The following is a 27757-nucleotide window of genomic DNA, read 5'->3' as shown; positions in this document are numbered from 1 at the left end:
CAAAAATGAAGTATTCAATTTACAGCTTAAAAATTGAACTTTGTATATTCTAATATGTTGAAAATCTGAAAGTGAGATTTCAATGATTAAAGTATCTATTACAGTATAGGTACAGAATATGATAGGATACTGCACAGCAAGAAAACCACATTAAGGAGGTTATGCCATGGGCATGTTACTTAAAAATCTAATTAGCTTAAGTATGATGAGCATTTAACATGACATCTGGAGGGCTTTGGAAGGAGTGTAATGTAGACTAGAACTGCTGTGATCTGGCCAGGTTGTTCCAATATACTTACAATACTGGCATCCATCTGGCCCAGACACGTCCTGTACACGAACAGTAGGGCAGGTCCAATCCTAATTACCTGTTTACACTAATGGCAGTCATCAAAGTGGCTCTACCATTTATTCACCAAAATATGTTCACTGAAGCTCAGTTTGAATACTTCCAGGTATATTATTCAAGTTCTTACTACAACTTTGGACCAAATAGCAGAATTCCAGAGGCAAGGGCAATTGTATTTATTTTTCACTTATTCATTTTGCAGGATCTGAGCATCACCAACAAGACCAGATTAACTGCCCATCTGTGAGATATCTCATAAAGGAGATGATGGGCATTCTTGAACTGCACAATCCTGATGAGTAGGGAGTTCCAGGATTTAGAGCCAGTGAAGAAAGAGTGGATTGTGTACAAATTGGAAGGGATTGTGCAGGTAAGTGAAGCCCTTGTTCATGGTCGTAGAGGCTACAAACTTGGGTAATTCTGGCAGAATAGCTGAGGTGAGTTATTGCATTGCATTTTGTAAATGGAACTAATTCCAGACACTGTATACTGATGGAGGAAGTAATGCACATTGAGAAAATCTGATGGTTGCCATTTAAATTAACGACTAGGGCTCAAGAATTACTTTGAATTAAGTTAAAAGAGGGATTAGACAACTTAGCATCTTATTAGTGTTTAAAAAAAGTCAAGATGTGACTGATAAAAGTTTTGATAGTTTTATATAGAAACTGAGCAGGACTTATGGGCTGAAGACCTGGATTATCAGTTTTATTGTATTGCAGTATACACTCAGTAGCTACTTAAGTACACCAGCTCATTAATGCAAATATCTAAAGAGCTAATCATATGGCAGCAACTCCATGCATGAAAGCATGCAAATAATGGTAGAGGTTCATTTGTTGAAAAAGGATCTAGTGCTTTCCCAGCGTATATGACAAAAACTCTTCTTGGGCTTACCTGTACCCAGCTTAAAGCCCAAGAAGAGTTTATTCAGGTTCATTTGTTGTTCAGACCAAAAATCAGAATGGGGAAGAAATGTGATCAGGTGACTTTGACTGTGAAATGATTGTCGATGCCAGATGGGCTGGTATTGAGGATCTTAGAAACTGCTGGGATTTTCTCCATACATAACAGTCTTGCGAGTTTACAAACAATGGTGCAAAAAAAAAAAATCCATTAAGCAGCAGTTCTGTGGGAGAAACTGCCTTGTTAATGTCAGAGGAGAATGGCCAGACTGGTTGAAGCTGACAGGAAGTCATGAGTAACTCAAATAACCCCAGAGCATCTCTGAACACACAACAGGTCAAACCTTGAAGTGAATGTGCTTCAGCAACAGAAAACTATGAACATATTCAGTAGCCACTTTATTAGGTACAGGAGGTATCCAATAAAGTAGCCACCGAGTATGGATAAGGTTTAAAATAAAGCTGTTGATGAAAGCATGACAACTTTTTAAAGGCTATGTAAGGAATGGTAGGGATAGAGCTCCTGTGCACTTCACTGCTAATGGAGCATCCAGTCAAAAGGCACAAACTGCTGTGTTCTGGGAGAATCAAAAGTAATTGGTCAACCATTGCCTCTTCAAACCTATATTCCAAGTCTCTGACAGCTTTGGTTGCTAAGCGCACAGAATTATTTGCAACGCTGCTGTTCTTCTAGACTCGTGCCTCACCTGGACAATTTTCTTTCTCTGGAATCAGTAAATGTGTTAATAAGTCTATATGCCTCCAAGATTTTACCCATAACATGCAATCTGCCATGACTTTAGCTCTTGCTGGGTCATTTGAAATCGGCTTTTAAAAAAAGAGACTTCTAAATGTAGGTATTTTAAGTACTTAGGACTGTGTACATGTAATAAGTTCTTTCACAGTTTAAAAAATTCAGTTTACTGAATTTTATTCAATACACATCCCTACTGAAGAGATGGTTTCTGATTTTCATATTTAGTCATTCCTGAAATTTGGAAGTGGACGTAGTTAAATTTGTCCTATTACATTTCATTTCACAATTAATGAGATTGATGATTAATGATTATGGTTCAAAGTTTGTAAAACAAGAGCACAGCTCCGGTGGTTTACAAGATGAAAGAGTTCCTAGTTAACTTACAAGAGCAGTTTTTTTAAATTATGAAATCAATACTTGCACTGAAGCAAATGATTTCATTCTTACTCATAATATGTACAAAAAAATAACAATTTTCCATTCCATCAACTAAATAAAGGGATCTTGTAATCTTTAAAAAAGTAGAGAATACCAAGTTTTAGTACTGTACAGGTAATACATTTATTCCAATTTAATTTACAATAAAGGTGATTTCTTCAAGTGTCAGGTGAATTCCTCCAGAAATTCAGTGAAGAAGACACTGAAAGAAAAACAAAAACATAATTTCCAAGCTTTTAAAGTGCAAATGTTTACAAGTAAAAGCCACCTATAGCCTCTCCATTTAATGGGAAATAGTAACATTGAGGAAGCATACAACATAGAAAGTCTTGGGATTTGTTTCCAGAACCGTGCAGCTATACATTCTTAAATCAAGGCAGAGTTAGAAACGCTACACATTTTACAGGTGATGGTCTATGAATGAAAATAATTTAGACTGCTGTATATTTACATCTTGTTGGAATGAGAGTTAATTTGTTTATGAGAATTAAATCAAATTTTATAGTGATGCTTGCCAATCAAATTTTCCCAGCAGTCAGCATCTTGGTCCATACATGAAAAATATTCATAAGGGAGGTGGTACTGATGACCTGCTTGCTCTCTTGAAATCAATCTATTATTTCAATGTTTTTTTTTAAAAATAACTTAAAACTGTATGCAGGTAATAGCTGTGTATGTAAATAGAAAATTAGGCACAAGACCAATCTCTAAGATAATTTACCTAGATTTTTGTGATTTGGCCAAAGGAGGAAGCAAATACAATTTAGATTCAAGATACTTTTACTGAGAGGGGAAAGTAGGCACTATTAACAATTCTATGTGGATGATTTATTTAAAGTCTGGAAATATTACTGTGCCACAGGGAAGGATGTAGATTTAAGTAAAATCAACTTGTTTACTCATAATGAAAGCCATTAATAATTCTTCAGCTCTACAAGCACAAACTATCAATGCATTGAACTTACCTTTTTTTTTAAAAAGAAAGACATTCAAGTCATTCCTCATCAATTGGAGGAATGCCCAACTCCTCATCAGTCCACTCAGAGGGATCAGGATAAGGAAAGTGACCCTATAAACAACAAAATACCAGCTTTTAATTGTGGATAGTGGAGATGATTTCTTGAAGCAACTTCTAGTTAAATCAACATGTAATAAATCAAGGAAGTACAGAGGCTTATTTTTTGAAATCTTGTTTAACTCTGCTGAAATTTAGCCATTATCAGCAAATCACACTTTAATAAACTGCCTTTATGTACTGTGGTTCCAAATTAAACTATTTACTATAATAGGTTTTTTACAACAAATGTGTCTTGCAGTAACATTAGTCAGTACATTGTTTTAAACTTTGGGTAACAATTTATGTCATTAGTCAAAGTCAAGTTTTACCTTGACTTTATATATTTGTGTGCTTGTTTAATGGCCTGCACTATACTGATAACACTTTGTTGTTCCCCTAAAAGGTAGACTGGAGCAATGTTTGTATACAATTACAATTAGATTCACAGCTGCTCCAATATTAAAACTTTTTCTTTGTCTAAAGTAATACGTAGTCATGGGCCACCTTAGCAAAGGTAACATTAATAATAACATTCAAGTCAACTGAAGGAAGCAAATAAAGTTAATGGAGAAGTATGTGGGTAGGAAGGGTTGGATTGATCTTGGAGTAGGTTAAAAGGTTGCAAGCATCATGGGCCAAAGAGCCTGTATTGTGCAGTGTTCTTCTATTGAATGTTTTATTAACTTTTAATGATAACCCAACAATGTAACAAATACTAGCAATAACAGATACTGTTTTGGTTTATTGAATTTAGTTACCCAATGCCATTGATCTTCAGTTAAAAATAAACCAAATTTCTCATCTTTTCAATTTTTTTCCCCCCGTCTCTTTAACATCATCCAGTTCCAAAATGCCAAGAACAGTGGATTCCTATTCTGGCCCTTTACAAGAAGCCAATTTAAAAATAACTCTACCAATGGCATTGTTCCTAAACTCCTCACCTAAGACCCTCCTCACCCAAAGGTTACTTCGATGACCAAGCTGCTGGCCACCTGTTTTTGTGGGACACAGTGTAAAATTTTACCCAGTACTGTGCTTTTGTGGGATGGCCTCTGTGCCAAAGGCGGTTAATAAATGCAATGTCTTGTGCTTTTCTCAATACAGAAAACAGCTAGAAAGACTGCCCCTGAAATGCAAAAGCAATGTTACTGAATTTTGCAAATTTTTTCTTATTTTACAACCCTAAAAAAAATACATTGAATAAATGTTATGTTTTAATGATTTTTGTTTATATTTCTCCAAGTAGCTAATTCTTCCACTTATCTGAATGGAAATACTGTGCTTTGGGCAGCTTCCTAGCCTGATAGCTCAATGTTCTCAAATATCTGTGCTGTCACATTTGACTCCGTGGAAAGTTCAATACTGCAGCACAGGCGTACTGGGTTACCTAGGTTCAGACCCACACTGGCTCTGGAAGACCAGACTTCCACCAGAAAAAGTCTGGAAGATTTGAAGCTTAAGCTATCTGCAATTTACTCTATATTTCAACAAATTGATAGAAACTACACCACTAAATTAGAAGCACAGTATATGAAGTAAACTGAGTTTAAAGACTGCTTGGATACCTTAACCAATGGTTTTCTGAAAAAAAAAAATCTGCAAATGGTCAGAGAAGATAAAGAATTCATTAAGGCACACAATTCTGCACTCTCCCTCCAATATGTGAAGTGAAAATGATCAATTACTACATTAATAAGGAGGAATAATAAGGTTCATGAAGTACTCACAGTGACTGCATCAGCATCGTGCCACAGATGCCATAATATCCAAAACCACATAAAACCACTGAGAAACTCAGACTGGAGCACTTGCTTTTTGGTCAACTCTGGATATTGTCGATATTGAGGCTCAATGTGGACCCCACCACCAGCTCTGGAAGAGGCAACAAGGTTGGGAGAGTAATTTATGCTAGAATATACAAACATGCATATACACCAATGCAAGAAATTGGAGCAGAACACATCATCACTCCATTATTCAATAAAAGCAAAGAAGAATATCTTCATCAATAACCCTGCAACTTCATTGGTGCCCAACAATCTATCAAACCCACCCTTTTAATATACTTGAAAGAAAAAGATTTTCAACCTATGAAAGCAAAAGAAAACAGTTTAGGCTGTGTTTCACAACTTAGCTAATTTCTGATATTACATTTATAATACGCAATGTAACATGATCATAAAAGATCTATTATTATGGTTTCAGTGTTCCAGCTCAGATTTAATTTCATGAAAAACTTAATTCTAGGCTTAATCATACTATTTGCACTATGATGGGATGTATTATGGGAGGGGTAGTACCTCTGGTGAAGGGGCCTGTTGTGTCCACCCTGGGACAGCTCACTTTCCTTTGGTCTCCACCAGACATTCAGCTGTCACCTGTGGCTCCAAGTAATTGTTTGCACGTGATAGTGGCCACATCCTGGTACACAGCTTCGACAGATGGGCTAAACAAAGAGGGTAGCCAGCAAGCCTAATACCCTGATGAGACAGGGACCTGCCTGTCCCAACATTGTAAAAGTATTCAGTCTCCAACCCTTTGTTCATAAAAATGAACACAGATTAGAAGCAGAGATTTTGATCAATTTAAATGAGAATTTTTATTTTTGATGCATATGCTCCTTTTTTCACAATAGAACCCATAAAACAAGGAAAATTGTAAAGCACGAGAAACTAAAATTTCAAAAACTGAAATATTAGTTTTAAAAAAGTATTCATCCCCCTTTGCTCAGCACTTAGTTGAACCACCTCTCGTGGCTATTACAGCCAGTATTCTTTTTGGTCAAGTCTCTATTAGCTTTGACAAAGGACTGGGAGATAAAGGTCGATCTTGAAAAGAAGCTGGTGTTCCACCAATAGTAGACACCACACTTCAACCAGACATTCTACTATTGTCAGAGAGTGCAAAGAAGCTCGTGGTGATAGAGCTAACAGTACCATGGGAGACCCGATGCCAAGAGACCCACGAGAGGAAGCTTGCGAGGTATGAAGACCTGGTGGTGGACTGCAGACGGCAAGGCTGGCAGACGTGGAACTTCCCTGTCGAAGTGGGAGAAAGAGGATTTCCGTCATGTCATGCTGGAAGATGCTGGCAGCTTTAGGGATACAAGAGAGAACCAGGAAGAGAGCCATTAACAGCATGCCTCAAGCAGCCGAGAGAGCGTCCAGTTGGCTTTGGCTGCCAAGGGATGATAGTAGCTGGATGTCTGACCGTCGGGGGTAGAGGACTGATCACCTTCTGCTGTCCCACCATCCTGAGGATGTTCCGGGTTAGTGGATGAAACGTCTGGAGACAGATGGACCCGGCTGATGACTTGACAGTCCAGCTGCAGAAACATCACAACTGTTTAAGGTAATGAACAATGTGAAGCAGCAAGATTTGCCCATCCTCGTTGCAAAACTGCTGTGCCAAGCTAGTAGGGGAAAGGCAGCATACAGCAATATTGAGGTCTTGCCAAAGATATTCGAATGGGTTAAGGTCAGGGCACTAATTGGGTCACTCAAGGACATCTATTTTCTTCATTTGAACCCACTCTATGGTTGCTCTGGCAGTGTGTTTTGGGTTGTTGCCCTACTGAAGCCTCCACCCTCAGTTAAACTTTCTAGCAGAGGCTAGCAGGTTTTAAATCCAGGATCTCTGTATTTAACAGCATTCATCTACCCATCGATTTCCAGTCCCTGCTGTCTCCATCATACTTTACAGAAGGAATGGTGTTACCTGGCTGATGCACAGTTTTAGATTTACGCCACACGTACTGCTCAGTGTTGACGCCAAGAAATTCCACTTTAGTCTCATCCAACCACAATGACCTTGTTCCATATCTTTACAGTATCTTCTAAGTGATGCTTTGCAAAGTCCTTATGGGCAAGGATGCAAACTTTTTTTTAAAGCCAGGGATTCTTCCTTGCCACTCTTACATTAATACTCTTTCTGTGCCAGGCCTTAAGAGATTGCAGTGACAAAAACGTCATCTCCAGTTGCAGCCACTAACTTCTGTAGCTCACTCAGAGTCTGTTAGCATCACTCTAGCCTCTCTTACAAGTGCAATTCTTCTCCAGCGACTAAGTTTAGAGCAGTGGCCTTATCTAGGCAGTGTGGCTGTCATTTCATATTTTTCCACATTTTCATGATGGACTACACTGAGCTCAGAGGTATGTTCAAATGGTCTTGCATTCTTCCCTAGATTTGTGCTTCTCTATTTGCATTTTTCTGACTGTCTTGAATGCACTTATCTTTATTTTGGTTTGGTCTGTTGAAAATCTACCATACTGTTGGACTCTACAGGGAGAAGGGGTATTTATTCTTAAGAATTCATTGAAAACAGGTGATCCTCAAATTTTCTACATCAACAAATTGGGTGAGTTGGTAAGATAATGTGCAGTATTGCACCCATGGAAAGTTAGCAGAGTAATTACAAAGGGGATAAATACTTTTCCAGCCTCACAATTTTGGATTCTTTCTTTTGATTTGGCATGATGCACAATGTTTTGTAGATTAGCTCAAAAATACTACTACGATTTTAAATATAGAAAATGGGATTAGTAAAATGTGAAGCAACACAAATAATGCTGGAGGAACTCAGCAGATCAGGCTACATCTATGGAAAAGAGTAAAACAGTTGACGTTTCAGGACCCCGCCAGTAGTTTGAGTGTTATGCTTTGGACTTCCAGCATCTGCAGACATTCACATGTTTGTAAAATGTGAACATAATTGTGGTGTCTGACAATTTTTTCAAGGCACTATAGCTCCAGCAGACTGGTGGATGAGATCTACAGTGAGATCCAATGGCCAGGAAGGCTGTTCTGCAATGCTCCATGGACAGCAAAGGGCATGACAAGGTACAAAAGAAGTTATGATCATCCACTGCAACCAAGGAAGACCCCAGTTGTGAAGACTACTCGTACCACTGGACGTAGACTTCCAAGGTCGAGAGAGTGGAACTGCCCCAGTGCAATGACTTTTCCACTTTAAAAATCTCTCCAGCAGGTTTCCTGTCATCGTCAGATACAATGGATAACCATTACATTATGACCTTTTTAAAATTAAAAAGACAAATTAACCATCTTTGTAAAACAGTTTCTTTGACCTTCTGCTTCAGAAAACAATCTTGAATGTATACATTGATTTTTTTTCCCCCCTTCTTTACCTTTGACCATTAGATACAGGTTTCAGGTGCCTCAGGGTTTTGTTCTAATTTCTTTATTTATACACTACCAGCACTATTTGATGTTAGAAAGCACACATTTTTCCTCCAGTTTGTTATTTCTTGCCTTTACATATACTGATTATTCATCCTGATTTTCTGTTTAAAAAGGCATTTGGACAAGTTCATAGATGGGACCATAAGACACAGCAGCAGTATCAGCCATTCGGCTCATCAAGTCTGTTCTGCCATTCAATCATGGCCTATTTCTTCCTGATAAGAAAGGTTTAGAAAGATATGGGCCAAATGGGACTAGTTCAAGAAGACACCTTGGTCAGGATGGACGAGTTGAACCAAAGGTCCCATTTGCTATGACCCCCCCCCCCCCCAGATCACACCCATTTATATATAGTTGCACTTGAAAAAAAATAGAAATCGTGGCAATCAGGGATAGACTCTTAAGTTTCACTTTTTCCCCGATGTGACCTTGATCAATAATGCCGCCTTGATTATTAAACTGTTCCTTACAGCTTTTGATTTTACCCTATTCCTTTCTCTACAGACAGAAAGTCCACCCTGACATAACGCATTTTCACCTATTAATATAAAATTCCTTTGCACATCACGGCTATGTTATCTGCTAGTACACTACTCACCATCGTAACAAAGAGTATTGCATCCCAAATTTCACTAGCGCCTGGTTGAAACATCGTCTTACCATTTCATTTTTCAGCTAACCATTGGGATCTGCAGCTTCTACATCTTCGAGACAATTGCAAACATTTCAAGGTGTAGTTGAGAGGTGAAATCTGGATCTCACACAGAACGCAATGCAACTCCATGTCCCTCTCTTCTTTTTCCGACCTTCAGCCATCTCCCACCTCTCCCTCCGCTGCCGCCTGCACACAACATCAAAGCTGTAGTGATCTCTCCCACACTCACCTTCTGACGGGAAGAATCCCTCTGCTCCCGCCACCTTGCAGGAGCTGGACTCCCCGCCGCAGCGCTGCCCCGACTCCTCCGCACCAGGACATAATGTCCGCCGTCTCCGGCCCGCTGCCGCACCTCCCAGCAAGCCGCAGCCTTATTGGACAGCACGCAAGTAAAGCCTATTTCCATTGGATAAACTCAAGACGCCGCAATTGTGCCTCAAGCGTTGTTTTGGCAGAGAGAGAACCTGCACCTTCTGAATAAACGCTTTCTGGCAAGTGTACTTTTGTTCCGCAAACACCAGGAAAAAAGTGATTTAATGTAGATTGGAAAAGAAGAAATACATTTCCCCTGTTGGTGCTGTTGCTTTGAACTAATGCACATGGTATCGCCCGTAGATATCGCTCAGTTCTTTGGTCTTTACTGACGTTGAGTGCGAGTTTGTGGCTGTGACACCACCAGATTCAATGCAAGATCAGGACTGAGATCAAAGAGCAAACACGAGGAAATCTGCAGATGCTAGAAATTCAAACAACACACACAAAATGCTGGTGGAACGCAGCAGGTCAGGCAGCATCTATAGGGCGAAACGTCGAAAGCGCTTCTCCTTATAGATGCTGTCTGGCCTGCTGTGTTCCACTAGCATTTTGTGTGTGTTGTTGTCAGGACTGAGATCAGTGAGTTTTCATGGAAAAGAATGCTCAGTTCAGGGTCAAGTTTGTGCTGGGCTTCTACATTCCCAGAACAAAGTAAAAACTGGCCTTGGAGAGAGCCCATATCCAATGTAAAATTCATTGCTAACAATCTACAATACAGACTACCCCTGGATTATGAACTTCTGATTTATGGACACCAATTATTAACATATGCTCATTCCTATGAACGGAATTAGTCCACACCACTCTAGTTTTAGTAATTATTTTTGTTCTGTTCTTACGATGATGCTATTCATCGAAATATTGAGAGATTAGCTTTATTTGTCACATGTACGTCAGAATATACAGTGAAATATGTCATGTAAACAACTAACAGTCTGAGGATGTGCCATAGGGCAGCCTGCAAGTGTTGCCATGCTTCTGATGCCAATGCAGCATGTTCACAACTTACTAACCCATACGTCTTTGGAATGTGGGAGGAAACCTATTCAGTAATGCAGAGAATGTGCAAACTCCTTACAGACAGTGGCGAGAATTCAGCCTGGATTGCCGACACTGTAAAGCATGGCACTAACTGCTATGCTACTGTGCTGCTCTATGGTATATTGTTAACATATTAAGTGAGTTTCTTTTTACTTATAGTCAAAATTGGGTGTATGTAAAGATAGAATCCATTTTCTATTGCGGATAGCCTGTGGACCTATAACAGTCTAAAGCAAACTAAAATAGGGTGGAAATCTTAACAAGAACACCATTCAAAGTGAAAAAAATATAAAGCGGCACAAAATTCCTAAATGCATCTTGAAAAACTCCTTGAACCAGTATTTACTAGCCCAACAACAGCAGGGGAAATCCTAGATTTAATTTTAAGGAATGAATCAGAATCAAATTTATTATCACTGACATATCACATGAAATTTGTTATGCACCAGCAGTACAGTGCAATACATAAAGAAAATTACTTTAAATAAATAAATAGTGCAAATAGGGTGCAAACCAGTTGATGGATTCATGGACTGTTAAGAAATTTGATGGCAGAAGGGAAAAACTTTTTTAAAACGTTGAGTGTGCATCTTCAAGCTCCTGTACCTCCTCCCTGATGGTAGTAATGAGAAGAGGGTATATCGTGGGTGGTGAGGGTCCTTCATGATAGATGCTGCCATCTTGAGTCATCACCTTTTCAGGTGTCCTCAGTGTTGGGGAAGTTGGTGCCCATGATGATACAGGCTGAGTCTACAGCACTAGGAAACTATTTATGATCCGGTGCATGGGCGCCAGTCATTGGTAATACTACCAGGCAGTGTGCTCTCTGTGGTACATCTGTAGAAATCTGCTAGAGTCCTTGGTGACATAACAAATCTCCTCAAAGTCCTTGCGTCCTTGATTTTTTTTTTCCTTATTTATTCTTTTTTTTTGCATTTGCAGTTTGTCTTTTCACATCGGTTGTTTGCCAGTGTCTGTTGTGTGAGGTTTTTCATTGATTCCATTGTTTCTTCGTATTTTCCGTGAAGCCTGCAGGAAAATGAATCTCAGGAAAATGAAACTCTGAGATTCCTAGTTTCCTAGTACATATGTACTATGGAAGTACATATATGGTGACATATATGTACTTCCATAGTAAATTTAGTTTGAACTTTCAACTTTGAGGTGTATCTTCTTTGTAGTTGCATCAACATGTTGGGCTCTGTCTGAGATGCTAATTCCTAGGAACTTGAAATTACTCACCCTTTCCACTATTAACTCCTCGATGAAGCTGGCTAGTTGGAAGGAATATGTAAAGACAATACTTCAACAAGGTGATAACTGTTCATTTGAATTTGGCAGATAAAGGGGTATCACCATGTGGCCACCCATATGAATTGTACTTCCCATTCCTATTCTGGCATGACAGTCCATGGCTTCCTCCACTCTCGCGAAGAGGCCACATTCAGGTTGGAGGAGCAACACCTTATATTCCGTCTGGGTAGCCTCCAATCTGATGACATGAAAATCAATTTCTCGAATTTCTGGTAATTGCTCCCCCCTATTTTCCATTTTTTCCCTCTTTTCACCTGCCCATCACTTCCCTCTGGTGCTCCTCCCCTTCCCTTTCTTCCATGGCCTTCTGTCCTCTCCTATCAGATTCCCCCTTCTCTAGCCCTTTATCTCTTTCAACAATTGACTTCCCAGCTCTTTACTTCACCGCTCCTGGTGTCACCTATCACCTTGTACTTCTTCCTCCCCTCTCCCCACCTTCTTACCCTGGCCTCAGTTTTTTTTCTCCAGTCCTGATGAAACGTCTTGGCTCGAACCAGTGACTATTTACTCTTTTCCATAGATGCTGCCTGGCCTGCTGAGTCCCTCCAGCATTTTGTGTGTTTTGCTAATACTGTAAAGGGTCTGGACTATTAAGTGCATGGAATCTAATGTAACTTCTTTTTCAAATAGGAAATCATGGATGTGCAAAAGAGGATTAAGTCTGAGGTTGCAGTTATTTTCTCCAATTGCTGTACACAACCTTGGCTGTGGGCACTCCGAGCAGATAAGCACATGCATCTATTTAGTAACCAGCTTCTGTCCCTGCCTGTGCACCATCTTGCCCTGAATGTTAGAAGATAATATGTCTCTCATTAATATGTTTTGGCTGATGTGAATGCGTGTGTCAGCTGTGAAATAAACATCTAAAGCATTCAGATTTGCTAACTGAGTGATGGTGAGGTCAATCACCAAAAGTTATGGATAAATGTTGATTGATAGAGATTGTCTTGTGTGAATGCTGTGCCTGCATAACATTCAATGAAGTAAGATCCTAATGTCATACTGTTGATATCAAGAGATATGTTCACAGTTTCATTCATTTTTTGATTCAGTCACTGAAAACTGTTCATTTTGATTTAAATAAAACTTCCCACCTCTGTTGGTGTTGCCAGTACAGATAGCAGGCTGAATATCTAGGCGCAGAATCATAAAATATGGATAGGAAAAAAATAACTTGAATCTACTTCTGTAATGAGAGACTGGCAGAACCTTTGTTTGTGTTTGTGGTCTCCCAGGTAACAAGAGAAACACAGACTCACTAGACGAGGCTTGAACATAGAAACCACGGGAGACAGAAGGGCACAGATACACAGAGATTCCGAATTAATATCTAGAAATCAAATCGGAGGTAAAAAGAGAAATATGGAATTACAAACAACAGTAGACAACCTCAAAGTAAGTTGGGAAATTATTGACAGACAAATATTCAAGGTATTTTGAAATGGCTGCAGTATGTGCAATAATTGTAAGATGTTCATGATGAGAAATGTATGAATAATACAAGGATAAATAAATAATACATATGGAAAGTTTTAGATGCCGTTAGAAACAAATGTGCTACAGAAATGAACAATGAAGACAGCAAAGAGGAGATACAGTGTATCTGCAGAGTGGTGGATTGAGAGAAATTCCAACGTAACAGGAGATAAGGCCTAGTATAAGCTTTAGAGATATTGATGTGCAAAGTATTTCTACAAGCTGATACTTCTAATGGAGTTTGAGTTGGAGTTAACTCTAATGGAGTTGGAGTTTGATATATAGCTACAAGCAGAAAAGTGGATTGAGAAGGTAAGAAGCAATCAGATATTTATAGGTAGAAAGATTATTTTAACCTGTTTTGTATCCTTCTTTGATGTAGAATTTTATTCTATGTCTCTATTGGGCAGGTTTTATATATATTAATGAAGGAAGAATTTGTATTCTTTATTTTATAATGTGTATGAAATATTCCTTGCATAATTTACTTGAAGCTTGCTTCTGCTCAACAGATGCAGGCGATAAATGCTGGTTATTCTTTACACAAGTCAACAAGTCACAGCAGTACTTGAAATAAAGCTGCCTCAAAACAACCTTTACTAAATGCTTTTATCTATTGCAGATGCGGGCTCATTCTCTGGAGTATAAATACCGGCAACTTCAAAATAAATTTGTGTAGCAACTTTAATTCTTGCTGGATGTCTCTTTTTCTGAGATCTCTACAGTGATATACTGTATATGCCTTTACCATCAGTAACATCAATCTTTCTTATTTCTGATGTGAATCCTACTGAGCAGTGAGAGGCTCCACAGCAATAGGTTCTGGCGACATGGTCATTCTTAATATTGGGGTGCAGATTGTATGTGTCAGTTAGCTAAAAGACCATAGTGGTGATGTACAGCTGAATTCAGTCTTCTCCAAATCTTATGATTATACAGCAGCAGTCTTTGGAAATGGATCAGGTTTGTGAATGCTAGCTAACATTTCTCTTTCTCAGCCCAGATCGTTATTGTCTTATGCTGTACCTTAAATAGGGTCAATGAATCCAATCTAATGTTGGATTTGGCTAGATTGCTTTACGTAACATCACACTAAACAGTGCCCTGGGCAAGCGACTCATGAATGTAGATGTGTATCCATGTCCTTTACAGCTCTCCTTTTCAATCAGCCTCTTGGGTTTGAGGATGACTCATGCACTTTGATGTGGGTTGCTCTTTGAATAACAGCTGCCAGTTGGGCTTGACAGAATGGGGCTTTGGTCCGATGGCAGGAGGTCCAAAATGACTGAAGACCAAGCTCTCCTACACAGACTTGGCACACATGCACACGTACATAAACTCAAGCATAAATACCTATTGTGTAGGCAAGGAACACCTTTATCATCATTCATTAATGTAAAACTCATTATCATGTTGTTCATTTCCTTGAAGTTCAGCTGGAGAATAAGAAATGTAAACAAGATTGTAGAATGTGATATCATGTAAAATTATTGTTCGCTGAGTCAGTTTGGATATACCAGATATGTATTGATCTGGTACCTCCAATTATTCTGGAGGACATAAATTGGTGTTACAATACCTTGGAAGCTTAATTTTCCCATTGGACAGATTATATTAGAGATGCAATGTTCCTTCAAAATTCAAACTAAGGCTATGTTGATTTCTGGGATCTAGGTATGTAAGAGGACGCTGAACTGGTGGTATAAATTTCATTCTATGTTTTCATTTCAGAGAATTGTTATGCTGGTCCGATCATCTTTATTCTGTACAGGGAGTTCTATGATTCTGCTCAGAGATATCAAAGAAAAGAATATAACCTTTGTTCTGGACACATCTATGAATATGCAAACTATGCTGGACGCAGCCAAGTATCACCTGATTGAGATTTTGTTTGCGCGGGCCTATTCAATGACCGATTGCAAATTCAACATCATTGCATTTTCTGGCAAGGTCAGTTCTTCACTGCCACTTTTGTACTCAAGCTCAATTCTAAATTGCCCCAATGTTGTTTGAAATTTACATTCTTAAGTACTTGTTTTTAAGGTCCAGAGGCTTTTCTACTTGGATGGTTGCCAGATTTATAAGTAGTCATATCCTTTCCACTTCCACCCTCACTGGCTTTTTTTGCCATTTCATCTTCCATAGCATTTTGTTCCTCATCTTTAAATGAAAACATTTTTCTGAATGAATGCTCAAATGATCAAAATTCTTGTGAGACAAATATTTCAGCTTTTAGAAGAAGCATCAGTCCTTCTTAGGTGGAGAGATGCTGCCCCACCCACTCATGCTCAATGGCTTAGAGATATTATGTCCTGCTTAGACCTTGAAAAGATTCATTATTCACTTCTTAATTTGGACATAAAGTTCCAAAAGGTGTGGGGACCTTCTCTTCATTTCCATAATTCCCATTTAGATTAAGGGTGCATCCCTCCCTTTTTTCTTTTGCATTTAAATCCCTTACCTCCAGCTTCTTACGGTTAAGATTTATGGTTTTTTTTTGATGTGTTAAAATATTATAGATTAGGTAATAGGCAATATACCTTCTTTTTATAAATACAGCTCTGTGGTGATATAGTTCTGATTAACTTTTTTATATATCGTAAGTTTGGCTTGGAGTTGGGTAGTGGGAGTGTGGCATGGTAAGTAACTTTATACGATTCTACTATGGGTGCTTTTCTTAATTGTTATGAACTGTACTTTTGATATGTTTGTTTTGCACTGTATAAACCTCTTGTTTTTTTTTGTTTTGTTGCATTGTAAAAACTCATAAAAATTCATTTTAAAAAAAGCATCACCACTGTCCTACTCCAGAACTGGTCCTAATTTCCTAAGAGTTTTAGCTGTCTCATCCAGCATTGTTTCGCTGGCCAAGCATTTACTTATTTAGCCATTGCTACAGAGTATAATCATGACATCACCATTGTTAATTTATTTCCTAATAGATTAAACTTTCTTAAAAGTCTCCAGTTCTATTTCATCTTTTGTCATAGGTTTTGATCTTTAGCATAGCTTGAGGTTACCCAACATCTAGGATATCATTTATGTTGCTCTTGGAAGACATACAGTACTGTGCAATAGTCTTAGGCACATATATATAGCTAGGGTGCCTAAGACTTTTGCACAGTTCTGTATTTGTCAACATGGAGCAGAGAGTGAAGTTGTAAATCTGGCGGGAGCAAATATATTGGGAATAGCAAGAGTGGCGTACCATTGTGGGACAAGTGGGAGAGAAGGATTTGCAGGGACGGGTGTAGACACACCCAACTCTGAGACACCAGGCAAGGTTATTTGATTCCAAACAATTTGTTTATTGATCATTACAGAATATCTCTCTGATGCATTCCACTCCTTCCCCTTTTCCCAACACAATTACCCTCTCCCTGCTGCCTTTCCACTAAGTCCACAATAGAAATCCATATCAGAATCAGGTTTATCATCACTCGCATATGTCAAGAAATTTGTTTTATGTGCGGCAGCAGGACAGTGAAATACATAAAATTACTACAGTACTATGCAAAAGTTTTAGGCACCCTGATAATATATATGTGCCTAAGATTTTTGTACAATATTGTACATATCTGTGACTCTTGATTGCCCTGGAAAAATACTGACCTTGCCTTCTGATTGTGGAATTCTGCTGTTTAGCACTTCATCAATACAATAACCATTTGATCACGTGTGATGAAAATGCCATGCATGCCTTGGCCAGCATTCTCAGGTGCTCGGTAGCCAAGCCAAGACTCACTAAAAGAACCACAGGAGTTTTTAAAAAGTAAGACGTAACATTTTTGCTCCACGCTCAGGTTAAACTTGCGGCTACTAATGGGCATCATCCTTGATCCTTGAGTAACAATTATTTCTTTGTGCTGACAACTTTGACTAATACGGTGGCACAGATGATGAACTGCTGCCCCACAGCTCCAGCAACCTAGCTTTGATCCTGACCTCCGGTGTTCTCCATGTGAACTTATTCTCCCTGTGACCATGTGCATTCCCTCTGGTTTGCTCCCACATCCCAAAACTGTAAGGACTGAGAGGTTAGTTGGCCCCTGTAAAATGCCCCTAGTATGTAGTGAGTAGCAGAATCCCGGGGTAAGTTGATGGGAGTTTGAGAGGATGAATGACAAAATTAAGAGTAAAAGTAGGTGCTCCATATGGACTCAGTAGACTAAAGAATCTGTTTCCATGCTCTAAAACTCAATCACTTTATGGCCCTTGTCCCTGAACGTCGTGCTTCCTGTTGCACTATTAATATGGTTTCAGGCTTGATGGTAACAAACAATTTTATTTAAGAACAATTTCCTGTGACCTTCTTGAAAATGGTTTGAGGACATAGATCATGCACTGCATTGAGTTTGGGGTTTAAATTGGGATGTATCTACTTTGTAGGTCAAGGGTGCTCACAACTCAACCTAGAATAATTTTCTGAGAAAGCATTAGATTATCGGGGTAGTAAAGAAAGAGACGTTAATTGAGCTGGGGGTATTTTTCTGCAGTTGTTATTAATGTGCAGTATGTTAATTAGGAGAGGGACCTAACCGTCCATCATTACCTTGCCCAGAAGTGCCAGTCCACCTTCACTCCCTCTCCAAAATACGGGTAAATCCCTGTGAAACCACACAAACTTTGTTGAGTTAAGTGCTTATTTCACTTATTCCACAGCAGTTAGCTGCGTTCTCATATAATCCCACACAGTAGGTTGTGCCCATCAGATACAAAACATCCAGCTCAACGTTTATGGTTTCCTGCAATTCTGATGAGTCACTAATTGCAAATTCATCTGTTTGCTTTTTCCCTAGGTTAAAAAATATTGTGACGATTTGATTGAATGTACACTTCAAAAGGTAGAGAAAACTATCCCGTGGATCAGATCTCTGGAATGTAGAACTGGTAGAAACATGCAGTGTGCATTAGCTGTTGCCTTAGATGATCCCAGCACTGATGCTGTTTACCTAATGACCGATGGAAAACTCGACATCAGCCCTCATAAAATCTACACTGTATTGACGTGTGCAGCAAAAGGACGACCGGTACACACTCTCTGCACAATGGAAAAGTGCAGCAAGATAGAGGCTAACGAACTCTTGGAACAGATAGCATGGCTGACAGGTGCTTCATTTCAAGCTGCAATGGTCTGCAGACGCGGAGCAGTAGAACAAGTGGGTTTCACTAAATTTACATTACAACATCGGCTATTTGTACTTACAGATTCTTCCGGGTTTGTGATTTCAAGGCTCATTTTTCATAGCAGATCAGCCCGACAGTAATTGCTTTATGATAGGGAGTATGGTTGAAAAAGTGTATAACAAGCATAAATTTAGAAATTAGATTGAATGGAGCTCTATAACACACGATTGAGATTACTAATTGTGAGGTGAAATTCTATGATCTATCATTAAGGTCATTTCACATCGCTCTGGGAAGTTTACCAGAAACTCTCTTGCAGAAGTTTTACTTCGCATTGTTAACATGCAGTTTTTAGAATAAAACCCAGGAAATGATACTATGTTATCTCAGGATCACCAATCTTTGGACAGTCACCAGAGCTAGATTTTCATTATGCTGCAGCTGTCTGGGACTTTTCCTTTACACCCCATCCTCCACCACAGTATCAAACCCTCCTCCTATTCATGCCAGCCTCCCAGCTCCGGCTGTCTCTTGAGGCTTGACAATTGGAAATGGGAATTGGTTTATTATTGTTGCATGAACGGAGATGCCTATTGTTCATACAAACCAAATCAATTACACAGTGCTTTGAGGTAGAATGAGGTAAAACAATAACAGAATGGTGACTAAAATATACGAGCCATTGAGAAAGCACAGTGCAGGTAAATACTAAGGTGCAAGATCATAATGAGGTAAATTGTGATGCAAAAGTCCATCTTATTATATTGGGGAAACATTCAAGTATTATAATAGCTGCATTCTCCTTCCCTGCACCCCTCCCTGCCAAAGCTACACAAAACCCACTGATATCACATCCTCCTCTTCCTACCTAGCCAATTAAGCCACTTTATAAGCTTGACCATCCCTGGATACTCTGAACTCTATTATCTTAAACACTGACCCAACTGCAGTCTATTGAAGCTGACTTCTCCTTCACCCACACCTTCAGCCCCAACTACACTCTGGTTCCGGCAGCACATTTCCTTCAACCTTCTGAAGTCTTCAGTGGAAAGCCCACATCAGCCATGCAGCACAACCATTTAGGAGCACTGAATTTATAAGTCTGTAGAATTGCTTGCCATTGTCCTTCTTTTCAAATGATCAAATGTCCTACTTGAATAAATATCTTTATGCAATACTTCAAACTGTAATTAAGTTCTAGAAATTGTCACTCTTCTGACAACTGCTTTTGAAAAATAGTTTTCTCATTTGCAACATATAAAAAATATTTCCCCTTGATTCTCCTACCACCCTTCTATATTCGGGATAATGTGCAAAAGAGGACACCTGCAGGAAATTCAGTCAGAGAGAACTTGGAGATTTCACACTCATAGCACCAGAAGTCAAGATTGAAAACAAATATATTCATGTAATTTATTAAACTGCATTGCTACCATTGTCTCATCAAAGTCTACTATTCAGAGAAATACACTTAGTGGAGACTACAGCATCTTTGCAGAATCTGTAGATTATATTCCCACTTATTGGAAGTACTCAGTCACTTGGTTGAATCTGAGCTGGCAGGTAACAAAGCAAAACTAAATTAAGCCAATGTATCTTTATAATGAAATCATCCCCACACTCAACAAAGTCCACACTGCTTAGACATGGCTCTCAGCAGGCACTGCATGCTGTGCTAAACCACACTGTGCTTTAATACTGTTTTATGATTGATGGGTTGGGGTTCTGGGTGGGTGATATGTTATTTTTGTGTGAGGAGGGGTTGGGGATTTTGGTTCTGATGTTCTTGGTTTTTCCCTGTGGATGATCCATTAGATTTTGTGTGTGAGTGAGGGGGTTGGGGGTTTGGAGTCTGGGGTTCGATGTTCTCGCTGCCATTTTCCAGCTGGGCATTCTGTTAGCCTTTGTGCGAGGGAAGGGGTGGGGGTTTGGGATTTGTTGAGTTTTGTTTCTTTTTCATGTGGGGAGGGTGGGGTCTTCCAACAACTCCCATGGCTATCTGGAGAAGATGAATATCAAAGTTGTATTGTACATGCATACTTTTGATAATAAAATGAACCTTTAAACCTTTTCCACATATTAAAATAAATTTTAGCAAATATTTTCACTATGCATACAAAGTAATTACATATTTACTTTGGATGTGCTGTACTATCTTCTTTTGCAGCTTATCCCAGTCTCTGAACTTCACTCCTTTGATCTCTTGGGACTACATTGTTCAGAGACACCAGTACTGAAAAGAGACGCCTATGATCTAACTGGACTACCCCATTTTGTTGTACCTTTCAGGTATGGCATAAGGACATCAATATAATATTTATATTCTACGTAATTAATGTGCAATATTTCAGCTTTGAGTTCTAATCAGTGCCAACAGCAGAATAATGTGGATTTCTATTGACATTGATGGAACTCTTTGTGGCATGCTAAATATCCTGAGGGGTTATTAGGACAGGTGACCATTAGTTTGGTCAAAGCGATACATTTTAAAGAGTATCTTAAGGAAAGAGGGGGAAATAGAAAGGGGAGAGATCCAGGGAGGAAATTTCAGAGCATATGCCTAGGTAGGTGTAACTATAACCATTGTCAATGAAAAGAACAAATCAAAAATACATAAGAGTTAAGGAGCTGAAGGAAAGCAAAATTTTCTCAGAGCGATCTAAAACTGGAGGAGGGTTGAGGTCATGGAGCGATTTGACAATAAAGGTGGTAAATTTAGAACAAGGAGCAGCATACTTTTGACCATAAAATGAACCTTTGAACCTTTTCCACATATTAAAATAAATTTTAGCAAACATTTTTGCTATGTATACTACCTTCTTTTGCAGTTTATCCCAATCTCACCTGGAAAACGGCAGCTGGAACATCAAATCCCAGACCCCAAGCCCCCAACCCCCTCACTCGCACAAAAACTAACAGATTGCCCACACAGAAAATGGCAGCTGGAACATCAAAAACCCCAAAAACCCCAACCCCCTTCATTTTACATCTTGCATCAGTTATATAATTTTGTGATATCTGAAAAGTCAAGATGTTAGTGTTGATCATAAATGTATATCCGTCCATTAAAAGTAATCTATCCAGTTAATGTAAATGAATGGGGAAGAAGACTAAGTTGCCAAGAGGATTACCTTTCTTTCTGCCTTTGTTCTCATTGCTTGTGATGATGTTATATGGAAAGGTAGCCATAGTAAATGGCATTGATGTTTCTTCTCTCTCTCTATGAGTCCCATCTACATAGTTGTTTAAGGCCCCAAGTTAAGGTAAAGCCTTTCAGGAACAGTAGAATTCTGTCATTTGATTTCAAAAAGTCCATCCTTGTAGCAGAAAGTATATAGCAGTCAACATGGTATGCTTAATAAGCCCTGACTGAGAAAAATGCACCTGTGCTGGAGAGCATCCTGAGGGCAAACTAAATTACAACCTACCCCCACAAAAATTGACCCTGAACTAGAAATAGTAATACAGAACAAATTGCACCACACCAGTGAATAAGATCAATCATATTCAATTATATTTCAATTACACGTTCTCATAAATACTATTACTCAGGGCTTAAATTTGTTTTTCAGATTTGTATCCTGAAACTGTGTGAATAAAATGACTCTGTTTTATGTAGCTGGTGTACAATACATCCTGATAGCAATAAGGTTAAGTCAAAAGGAGATTTAATTAATTCCTATGCTGGAGAGCTGATAAGGGGAGTTCGTGTTCTGGCTCGAAGAGAGAATGATGGATATTACTATCTGGGAAGACTTGGCAATGAAATAGAGGTACAGTGGATTTATGTTTGGGCATGTCTGTCACATGTAGATCATTTTCCACAATTCTGAAACTGCACCATGTTCCAGAGATCTGTATTTATATGCAATACAGTGATCCAGTTGTGTTCAATTGCGAATTACTGCTCCTCCTCCTCCTCTGCTTTCCCTAACCTTATTAAAAGTATCTTGGAATATTTAATTCCCAGTATTGGTTACTTTTTTAACTATGTTTCTAGCTATTAAACCATCACAGTTATTTCAGCTTGTGCCAGTAATTGTTAGGAAGTATGTGAACATTCAATAAAGTGTTCTTTCAGTGATGACTCTTAACCATTTTTCCTTTCTCTGCCTCTAACTGAATGTATATTCATGTCGCATGCTCTGTCGTTTCTCAGCAGTCTCTGCTCATCTTAATCCATTTCACTAGACCACAATGTTACCTAGTCCTTGTTTTTATCTTTCGAAATTTGCCTTTGACAATTCTTCCCCAATCCTCTTAGCCCACCCCATTCTGATTATTTAGTTTAATGCCTCATCTTCAACCCCATTTATTCCACACGACAAGACACAGGTCCCTGATTCAAATGAGGCCGGCTGCAATGGGACACGTTGCTTTTCTTTCAGTACTGATGCCATAAATTGAAACTAATTTTGGGACACGAATTCAATTCTTTGAATGCATTGATCTCCCGCATATTTGTATGTGATGAGGAAATGATTTCCTATAATAGCTACCAATAAAGCTTAACCATTTTAAGTGCAGAATGAGGCACATAAAAATATGTTTAATGATGTATGATCTGTTGTTTTGTTTAGAGATGCCCAGGTCGATTTTTGGTAGAATTTGATAAAAGTAAGAAGAAAAAACTAAAGGCCCAAAGTAGGCTGAAGGAAACTGCACATTATGATATAATGCATTATGAGGATGCAAAAAGGCATGGTATTGGACCTGGATGCACAGTATTGGCACCATGGGAGCCTGGGATGGAACGGTATGGCCCAGGAACAGTGTTAGAAGGCAGAGAGGAACGAGGATTAGATTTAGGTATAAAACTTAATCAAAATTGAGCAATATGTATGAAACATGTTTCTGATGTGTGATCTATTGATACTAGCATTATTTCAAAGCAAGTTGCACTAGTGCAAAGTAAGGAACTTCCAAGTTAAGATATCACTATACAGGCATTGAAAATTCCACCAGAATGAAAGCGAGAACCCACCACATTAGTGTTGGTTCTGGGTAAGTCCTTCAGCGGTCTTTTTCTCACTATTTGATTGCCTCCCAGTTCACAATTCCAGTTAAGGCCTATAAATGTGCAGCCCCTGGTGCCTTGTGGTGATTTCTTGCACTTGATAGAGAAAACTTGTTACCATCCCAATATATATCCCAGCTGTATTTTGCAAACTTTTATAAATGCATTGTGTGCCTTGCTTTAGCAATGTGCTTATTACTAGGGTGACACATTTGATGGCACACCAGTGTGCATTATAAATTGCTTTAGAAGGAGTATATTGATTTGTCTAGAAAATCAGTAAGCAGTTCATGTACAGTACTGTGCAAAAGTTTTAGGCACCCTAGATTTTTTTTATATGGTATTAGATGATATGGACTCCACAGAGCCCCGATCTCAACATCATTGAAGCTGTCTGGGATTACCTGGAGAGACAGAAGCAAGCAAGACAGCCAAAGTCTGCAGAAGAACTGTGGCAAGTTCTCCTGCTGAAGGGTCTTGGCCCAAAATGCTGACTGTACTCTTTTCCATAGATGCTGTCTGACCTGCTGAGCTCCTCCAGCAATTTGTGTGTGTTGCAAGTTCTCCAAAATGCTTGGAACAAACTACCAGCTGATTTTCTTATAAAATTGCACAACAGTTACCCAAGAGAATTGATGCAGCTTTAAAGGGTGGTCATAACAAATATTGATTTGATTTAGTTTTTTACTGTTTTACTACTCTTTATAGTAACTATTTTGATATTAGGAACTTCTCATTTTGTTATTTTGAAAGCATCTTCACTTTACAGATTTTTTTTTTACATGTACCAAAGCTGAATAAACCCTTCTCAGGCTTCCAGCTGGGTACAGGTACTGATTTTAACTGACATTTTGATGACAAACTCTCCCACCTTCATCAGGAATGATGCCTAGGCACATCTAGTCTGGTGCTACATATACACCCCCGTTGTCAGCCACTCCTGATTGGTTAGCCCTCATCCTTTCATGTTTCCGCTGTGCCACCTTGTTTACAATCGAATTCCAATTCTTACTTTAAGTGAGATCTTAGTCTTTGTTAAAATTAGTTTCCTCTAGTTTTATTTCAATGGCTTCCTTCACCAGGCGGTCCCAAAACCATTGGCGTGGCACAGCAGTTTTGTGCCTTCAAAGTAAATCCTATGGCCATTGTGAATGGAATGCAATATTTTGCTTCCGCTGATTTCTCCAGGTAACCCAAATGGATACACCTCCTGTGCTCCTTGATGCGGGTTTCCACCATGTGCCCCATCTGGCAGATATATGCTGCTTAACATTTACAGCCTGAGTCCCAGGTCATCTTTGACCCACATAAGCTGTGTTTGATTCCTTTCAGGTTTGTGGAAATATAGGGAAGACAGGCAGTAGCGATGGGTTTCTCCTTGTTGATAGGGTTCCTGGTTTTTCTGTTGGCCTTTTTAAGGGTCCAATTGATTTGCATCACCTTGTAACCATTCTGTAAGGATGTTGTGCGTAATTGTCTTATTTCCATGTGGAGAACTGGGTCCAAAACAATTTTCACATGGTTAATTAAAATAGAAAGAACCGCTCTGCATTGGGAGGCATGATGCTGGCTGTTATTGTTGCGGTACAAGTCCCTGTGAGTGGAATTTGATTGCAAACAAGGTAGCACAGTGGACTCTTGATTGGTTAGTCCTCATCCAATCAGGAGGGAAGGACGACGGGGGGTTAAATACCACCAGACTAGACATGCTCAGGTATCATCCCTAATGAAGATGGCAGTTTGTCATTGAAACATTGGTTAAAATTGATACCTGTACCAGCTGCAAGCCCGAGATGTTTATTCATCTTATATGCTGGGAAGGCATGTACCCATACACTCACATGGAAAATGTACAAACTCTTCACCAACCTGGGTCACTGCCGCTGTAATCGCATTACACTAACTGCTATGCTACCATACTACCTGTACTATGTATTACAGTACACTATGTATTGTGAACTTCAGGAAAATTTGTGTGCACTCACTTGGATGACACCTAGAGGTCTTTATGAAGATGGCATGCTTCTTTGATGGACTATATTGCAGCTATGTCTACATTTCTGGACCTACCAGTGACATTTCTTTGTCATTGTCATCAATCAGTCAACTTCCATTTTTTCCTAGTACTACTAGTCTTGAAATCTTATGTTCAGTACACATATTAGACAAAATATTATAAGTTTCAGCAAGTAAACAGCAGATAAAATTGGCACTAGAACTAAGCTTTGAAATGATGTACATGCCATATTTCAGCTACAAAAACGGTGTACTGCATATTTAATCACCTATTATACACAAAATTGTACACACCATTCTAACTTTGAGAACAGCCAGTTATTCTCAAAGCCACTTTGCACTGCCTCTTATTTTCTGTCATTTTCTATCAAAATTATACAGCATAAACAAACAACATTAAGACTAAGCTTAAAGGCAGGAAAAATAAACATGTTCATTTATCTTGTTGCAGGTTTGAAGAGAAGTTTGCTGTAGAAAAAAAATGGAAAAATAATACAGTATTTAAAATTTTTCAGATCATGATGATGGCAGTGAAGGGTTGGTTGTAAGTTTCTGGAACGGCAAAACAGAGAAGGTCCCTCCTGGAACAGCGGTACGGATCCCTCAGCATCTGGCTGAGCGCATCATTTTGGAACTCCAGATGACCACCTCGGCTAAACAAAAGCTTCTAGAAACTTACCCAGATTATCCCCTGATTGTGCCACCAGGATACAGAAGTTCTCAGAGTAGTGGTGATAAATTGGAGCTTGCATACCACTCCAGGGTTCCTTGTGTATGCCGAGGCCTATATTCAAATTGCAGTCATTAATTGTGCAGGATTCCTGATAATCTAGTAAGTCACTTGAACCCATGGGCAAAGTTTCTTGCTGGGAGTGGAGATGGAGATGCAATGATCTCTGGGGCAATGGTGACAAGAGAAGAAGTGAGTCAGGAGGTAACAAAAAAAAAATCTCAGCCTTTTCGGTCCAGTTCATCAATGAAGAAACAGAGAGTCAAATCTACTGAATTTATGAGAGGAAACACAACTTCCCTTCAGAAAAATATTGAAAAATAAGATTGCATGAAAACTTCAGAGTATCAATCTGCCAGCCTGTGAGATTTGAACAGGAATAAGCATACAAACACAGGTAGTACTTCAAACACAAGTCTGGTGGATGGCTTTCATTATATAAAGGATGTGAAAGAGGAGAAAACTTGGAAAAAAAGTTCTTCAATTTCTCTTCAGAAGAAAACTGGGTAAGAAACTATTTCAGTTGCAAGATCAGGACACTTTATCCATATTTACTACTCCTTCCACTAAATAAGATGCTCAGATACTGCTTATGTTTAATGATGGTTGTTCATCAGCACCTCTGAATTAAATTTCTCTCTGAAGTTCCAGCAGTTAGCATTAACAGAGCAACCTGCTTGAAAAGAAGGCCAATTTTCATTTGCATAGCATTCTGTATTCAAATGTGAAAGGAGAAATCGTGAAAATTGTTTATAGGAATCCATGAATACTTTTGTCTGTGGCTCGTCCAATAAATTTCAAGATGATCTCGATTCAAACAACCAGTACTCCCACTTTTAAATGGTAGAAGGTTAACACACAAAGGGTAAATGAAGGGTGCTAAAGTAATCTAGTTTTAACATCAGATGGCATCCACTTCTATTTCAACCCACAATCCAGTTCCTAAAATAGGTTAAGATTTAATAACTGTGGATTTTTAAGTTCCCAGCTCAGTTTGATAATGTTATACCCCCCCCCCCCCACCCGAACCTCCATGCAATCCACAAGATTTCTCAACTTGCAAGGAGCATGATAAACATTGGCCTTGAATATTATAATCAGACCTGACTAGAAAAGTGATTCAAGCCTTCTGCTGATGTTGAGTGGAAGGAGCTCATTGCCCACTGATCAGGTGACATTGGTCTTAAAATCCAATAATGAACGTTTAAGAAAAATTGAATGCAATTTGGCCTTCTCAGCAATTGCTGGCCCAGTTCAATGAAATAAACACCACAGAAGTTTAGAGATTTTGAAACATGTTCCTGATACTAGAAACTTGCTGGACATTTATGGGCAAGCTAGCTTATTTTGGTTTGAAT

General features: G+C 39.0%; 2 protein-coding genes across 2 annotated transcripts; one reads left to right on the top strand and one right to left on the bottom strand.

The window, feature by feature from the left end:
- Nucleotides 1-320: 320 nt before the first annotated feature.
- On the top strand, nt 321-27375 carry LOC140734802 (uncharacterized). Its single transcript, XM_073059347.1, has 7 exons — nt 321-719; nt 15241-15459; nt 18309-18668; nt 20804-20925; nt 22256-22409; nt 23217-23445; nt 26185-27375. The coding sequence occupies exons 1-7, from the start codon at nt 645-647 to the stop codon at nt 26475-26477; spliced, it is 1452 nt and encodes a 483-aa protein (XP_072915448.1). The 5' UTR covers nt 321-644; the 3' UTR covers nt 26478-27375.
- On the bottom strand, nt 2548-9747 carry ndufb2 (NADH:ubiquinone oxidoreductase subunit B2). Its single transcript, XM_073059348.1, has 4 exons — nt 9593-9747; nt 5234-5378; nt 3415-3518; nt 2548-2651 (listed from the first exon to the last, which is right to left on the bottom strand). Exons 1-3 carry the CDS (start codon nt 9682-9684, stop codon nt 3444-3446), a joined length of 312 nt encoding a protein of 103 aa, XP_072915449.1. The 5' UTR covers nt 9685-9747; the 3' UTR covers nt 2548-2651; nt 3415-3443.
- Nucleotides 27376-27757: the final 382 nt, after the last annotated feature.

This window comes from Hemitrygon akajei, chromosome 10, assembly GCF_048418815.1.
Source record: "Hemitrygon akajei chromosome 10, sHemAka1.3, whole genome shotgun sequence".
Classification (NCBI taxonomy): Eukaryota; Metazoa; Chordata; class Chondrichthyes; order Myliobatiformes; family Dasyatidae; genus Hemitrygon; species Hemitrygon akajei.
The sequence above is the reverse complement of the archived record's forward strand: the minus strand, read 5'-3'. Positions and strand labels throughout refer to the sequence as shown.

Excerpts from the sequence above, each read along its gene's own strand:
- ndufb2 (XM_073059348.1), bottom strand. The coding sequence starts at position 9,684 with ATGTCCTGGTGCGGAGGAGTCGGGGCAGCGCTGCGGCGGGGAGTCCAG. Across the intron at positions 5,379-9,592 it reads GGGATTCTTCCCGTCAGAAG|AGCTGGTGGTGGGGTCCACA; the intron begins GTGAGTGTGGGA and ends TGCCTCTTCCAG. Across the intron at positions 3,519-5,233 it reads ACGATGCTGATGCAGTCACT|GGTCACTTTCCTTATCCTGA; the intron begins GTGAGTACTTCA and ends TGTTGTTTATAG.
- LOC140734802 (XM_073059347.1), top strand. The coding sequence starts at position 645 with ATGAGTAGGGAGTTCCAGGATTTAGAGCCAGTGAAGAAAGAGTGGATT. Across the intron at positions 15,460-18,308 it reads TCATTGCATTTTCTGGCAAG|GTTAAAAAATATTGTGACGA; the intron begins GTCAGTTCTTCA and ends CTTTTTCCCTAG. Across the intron at positions 23,446-26,184 it reads GGAACGAGGATTAGATTTAG|ATCATGATGATGGCAGTGAA; the intron begins GTATAAAACTTA and ends AAAATTTTTCAG.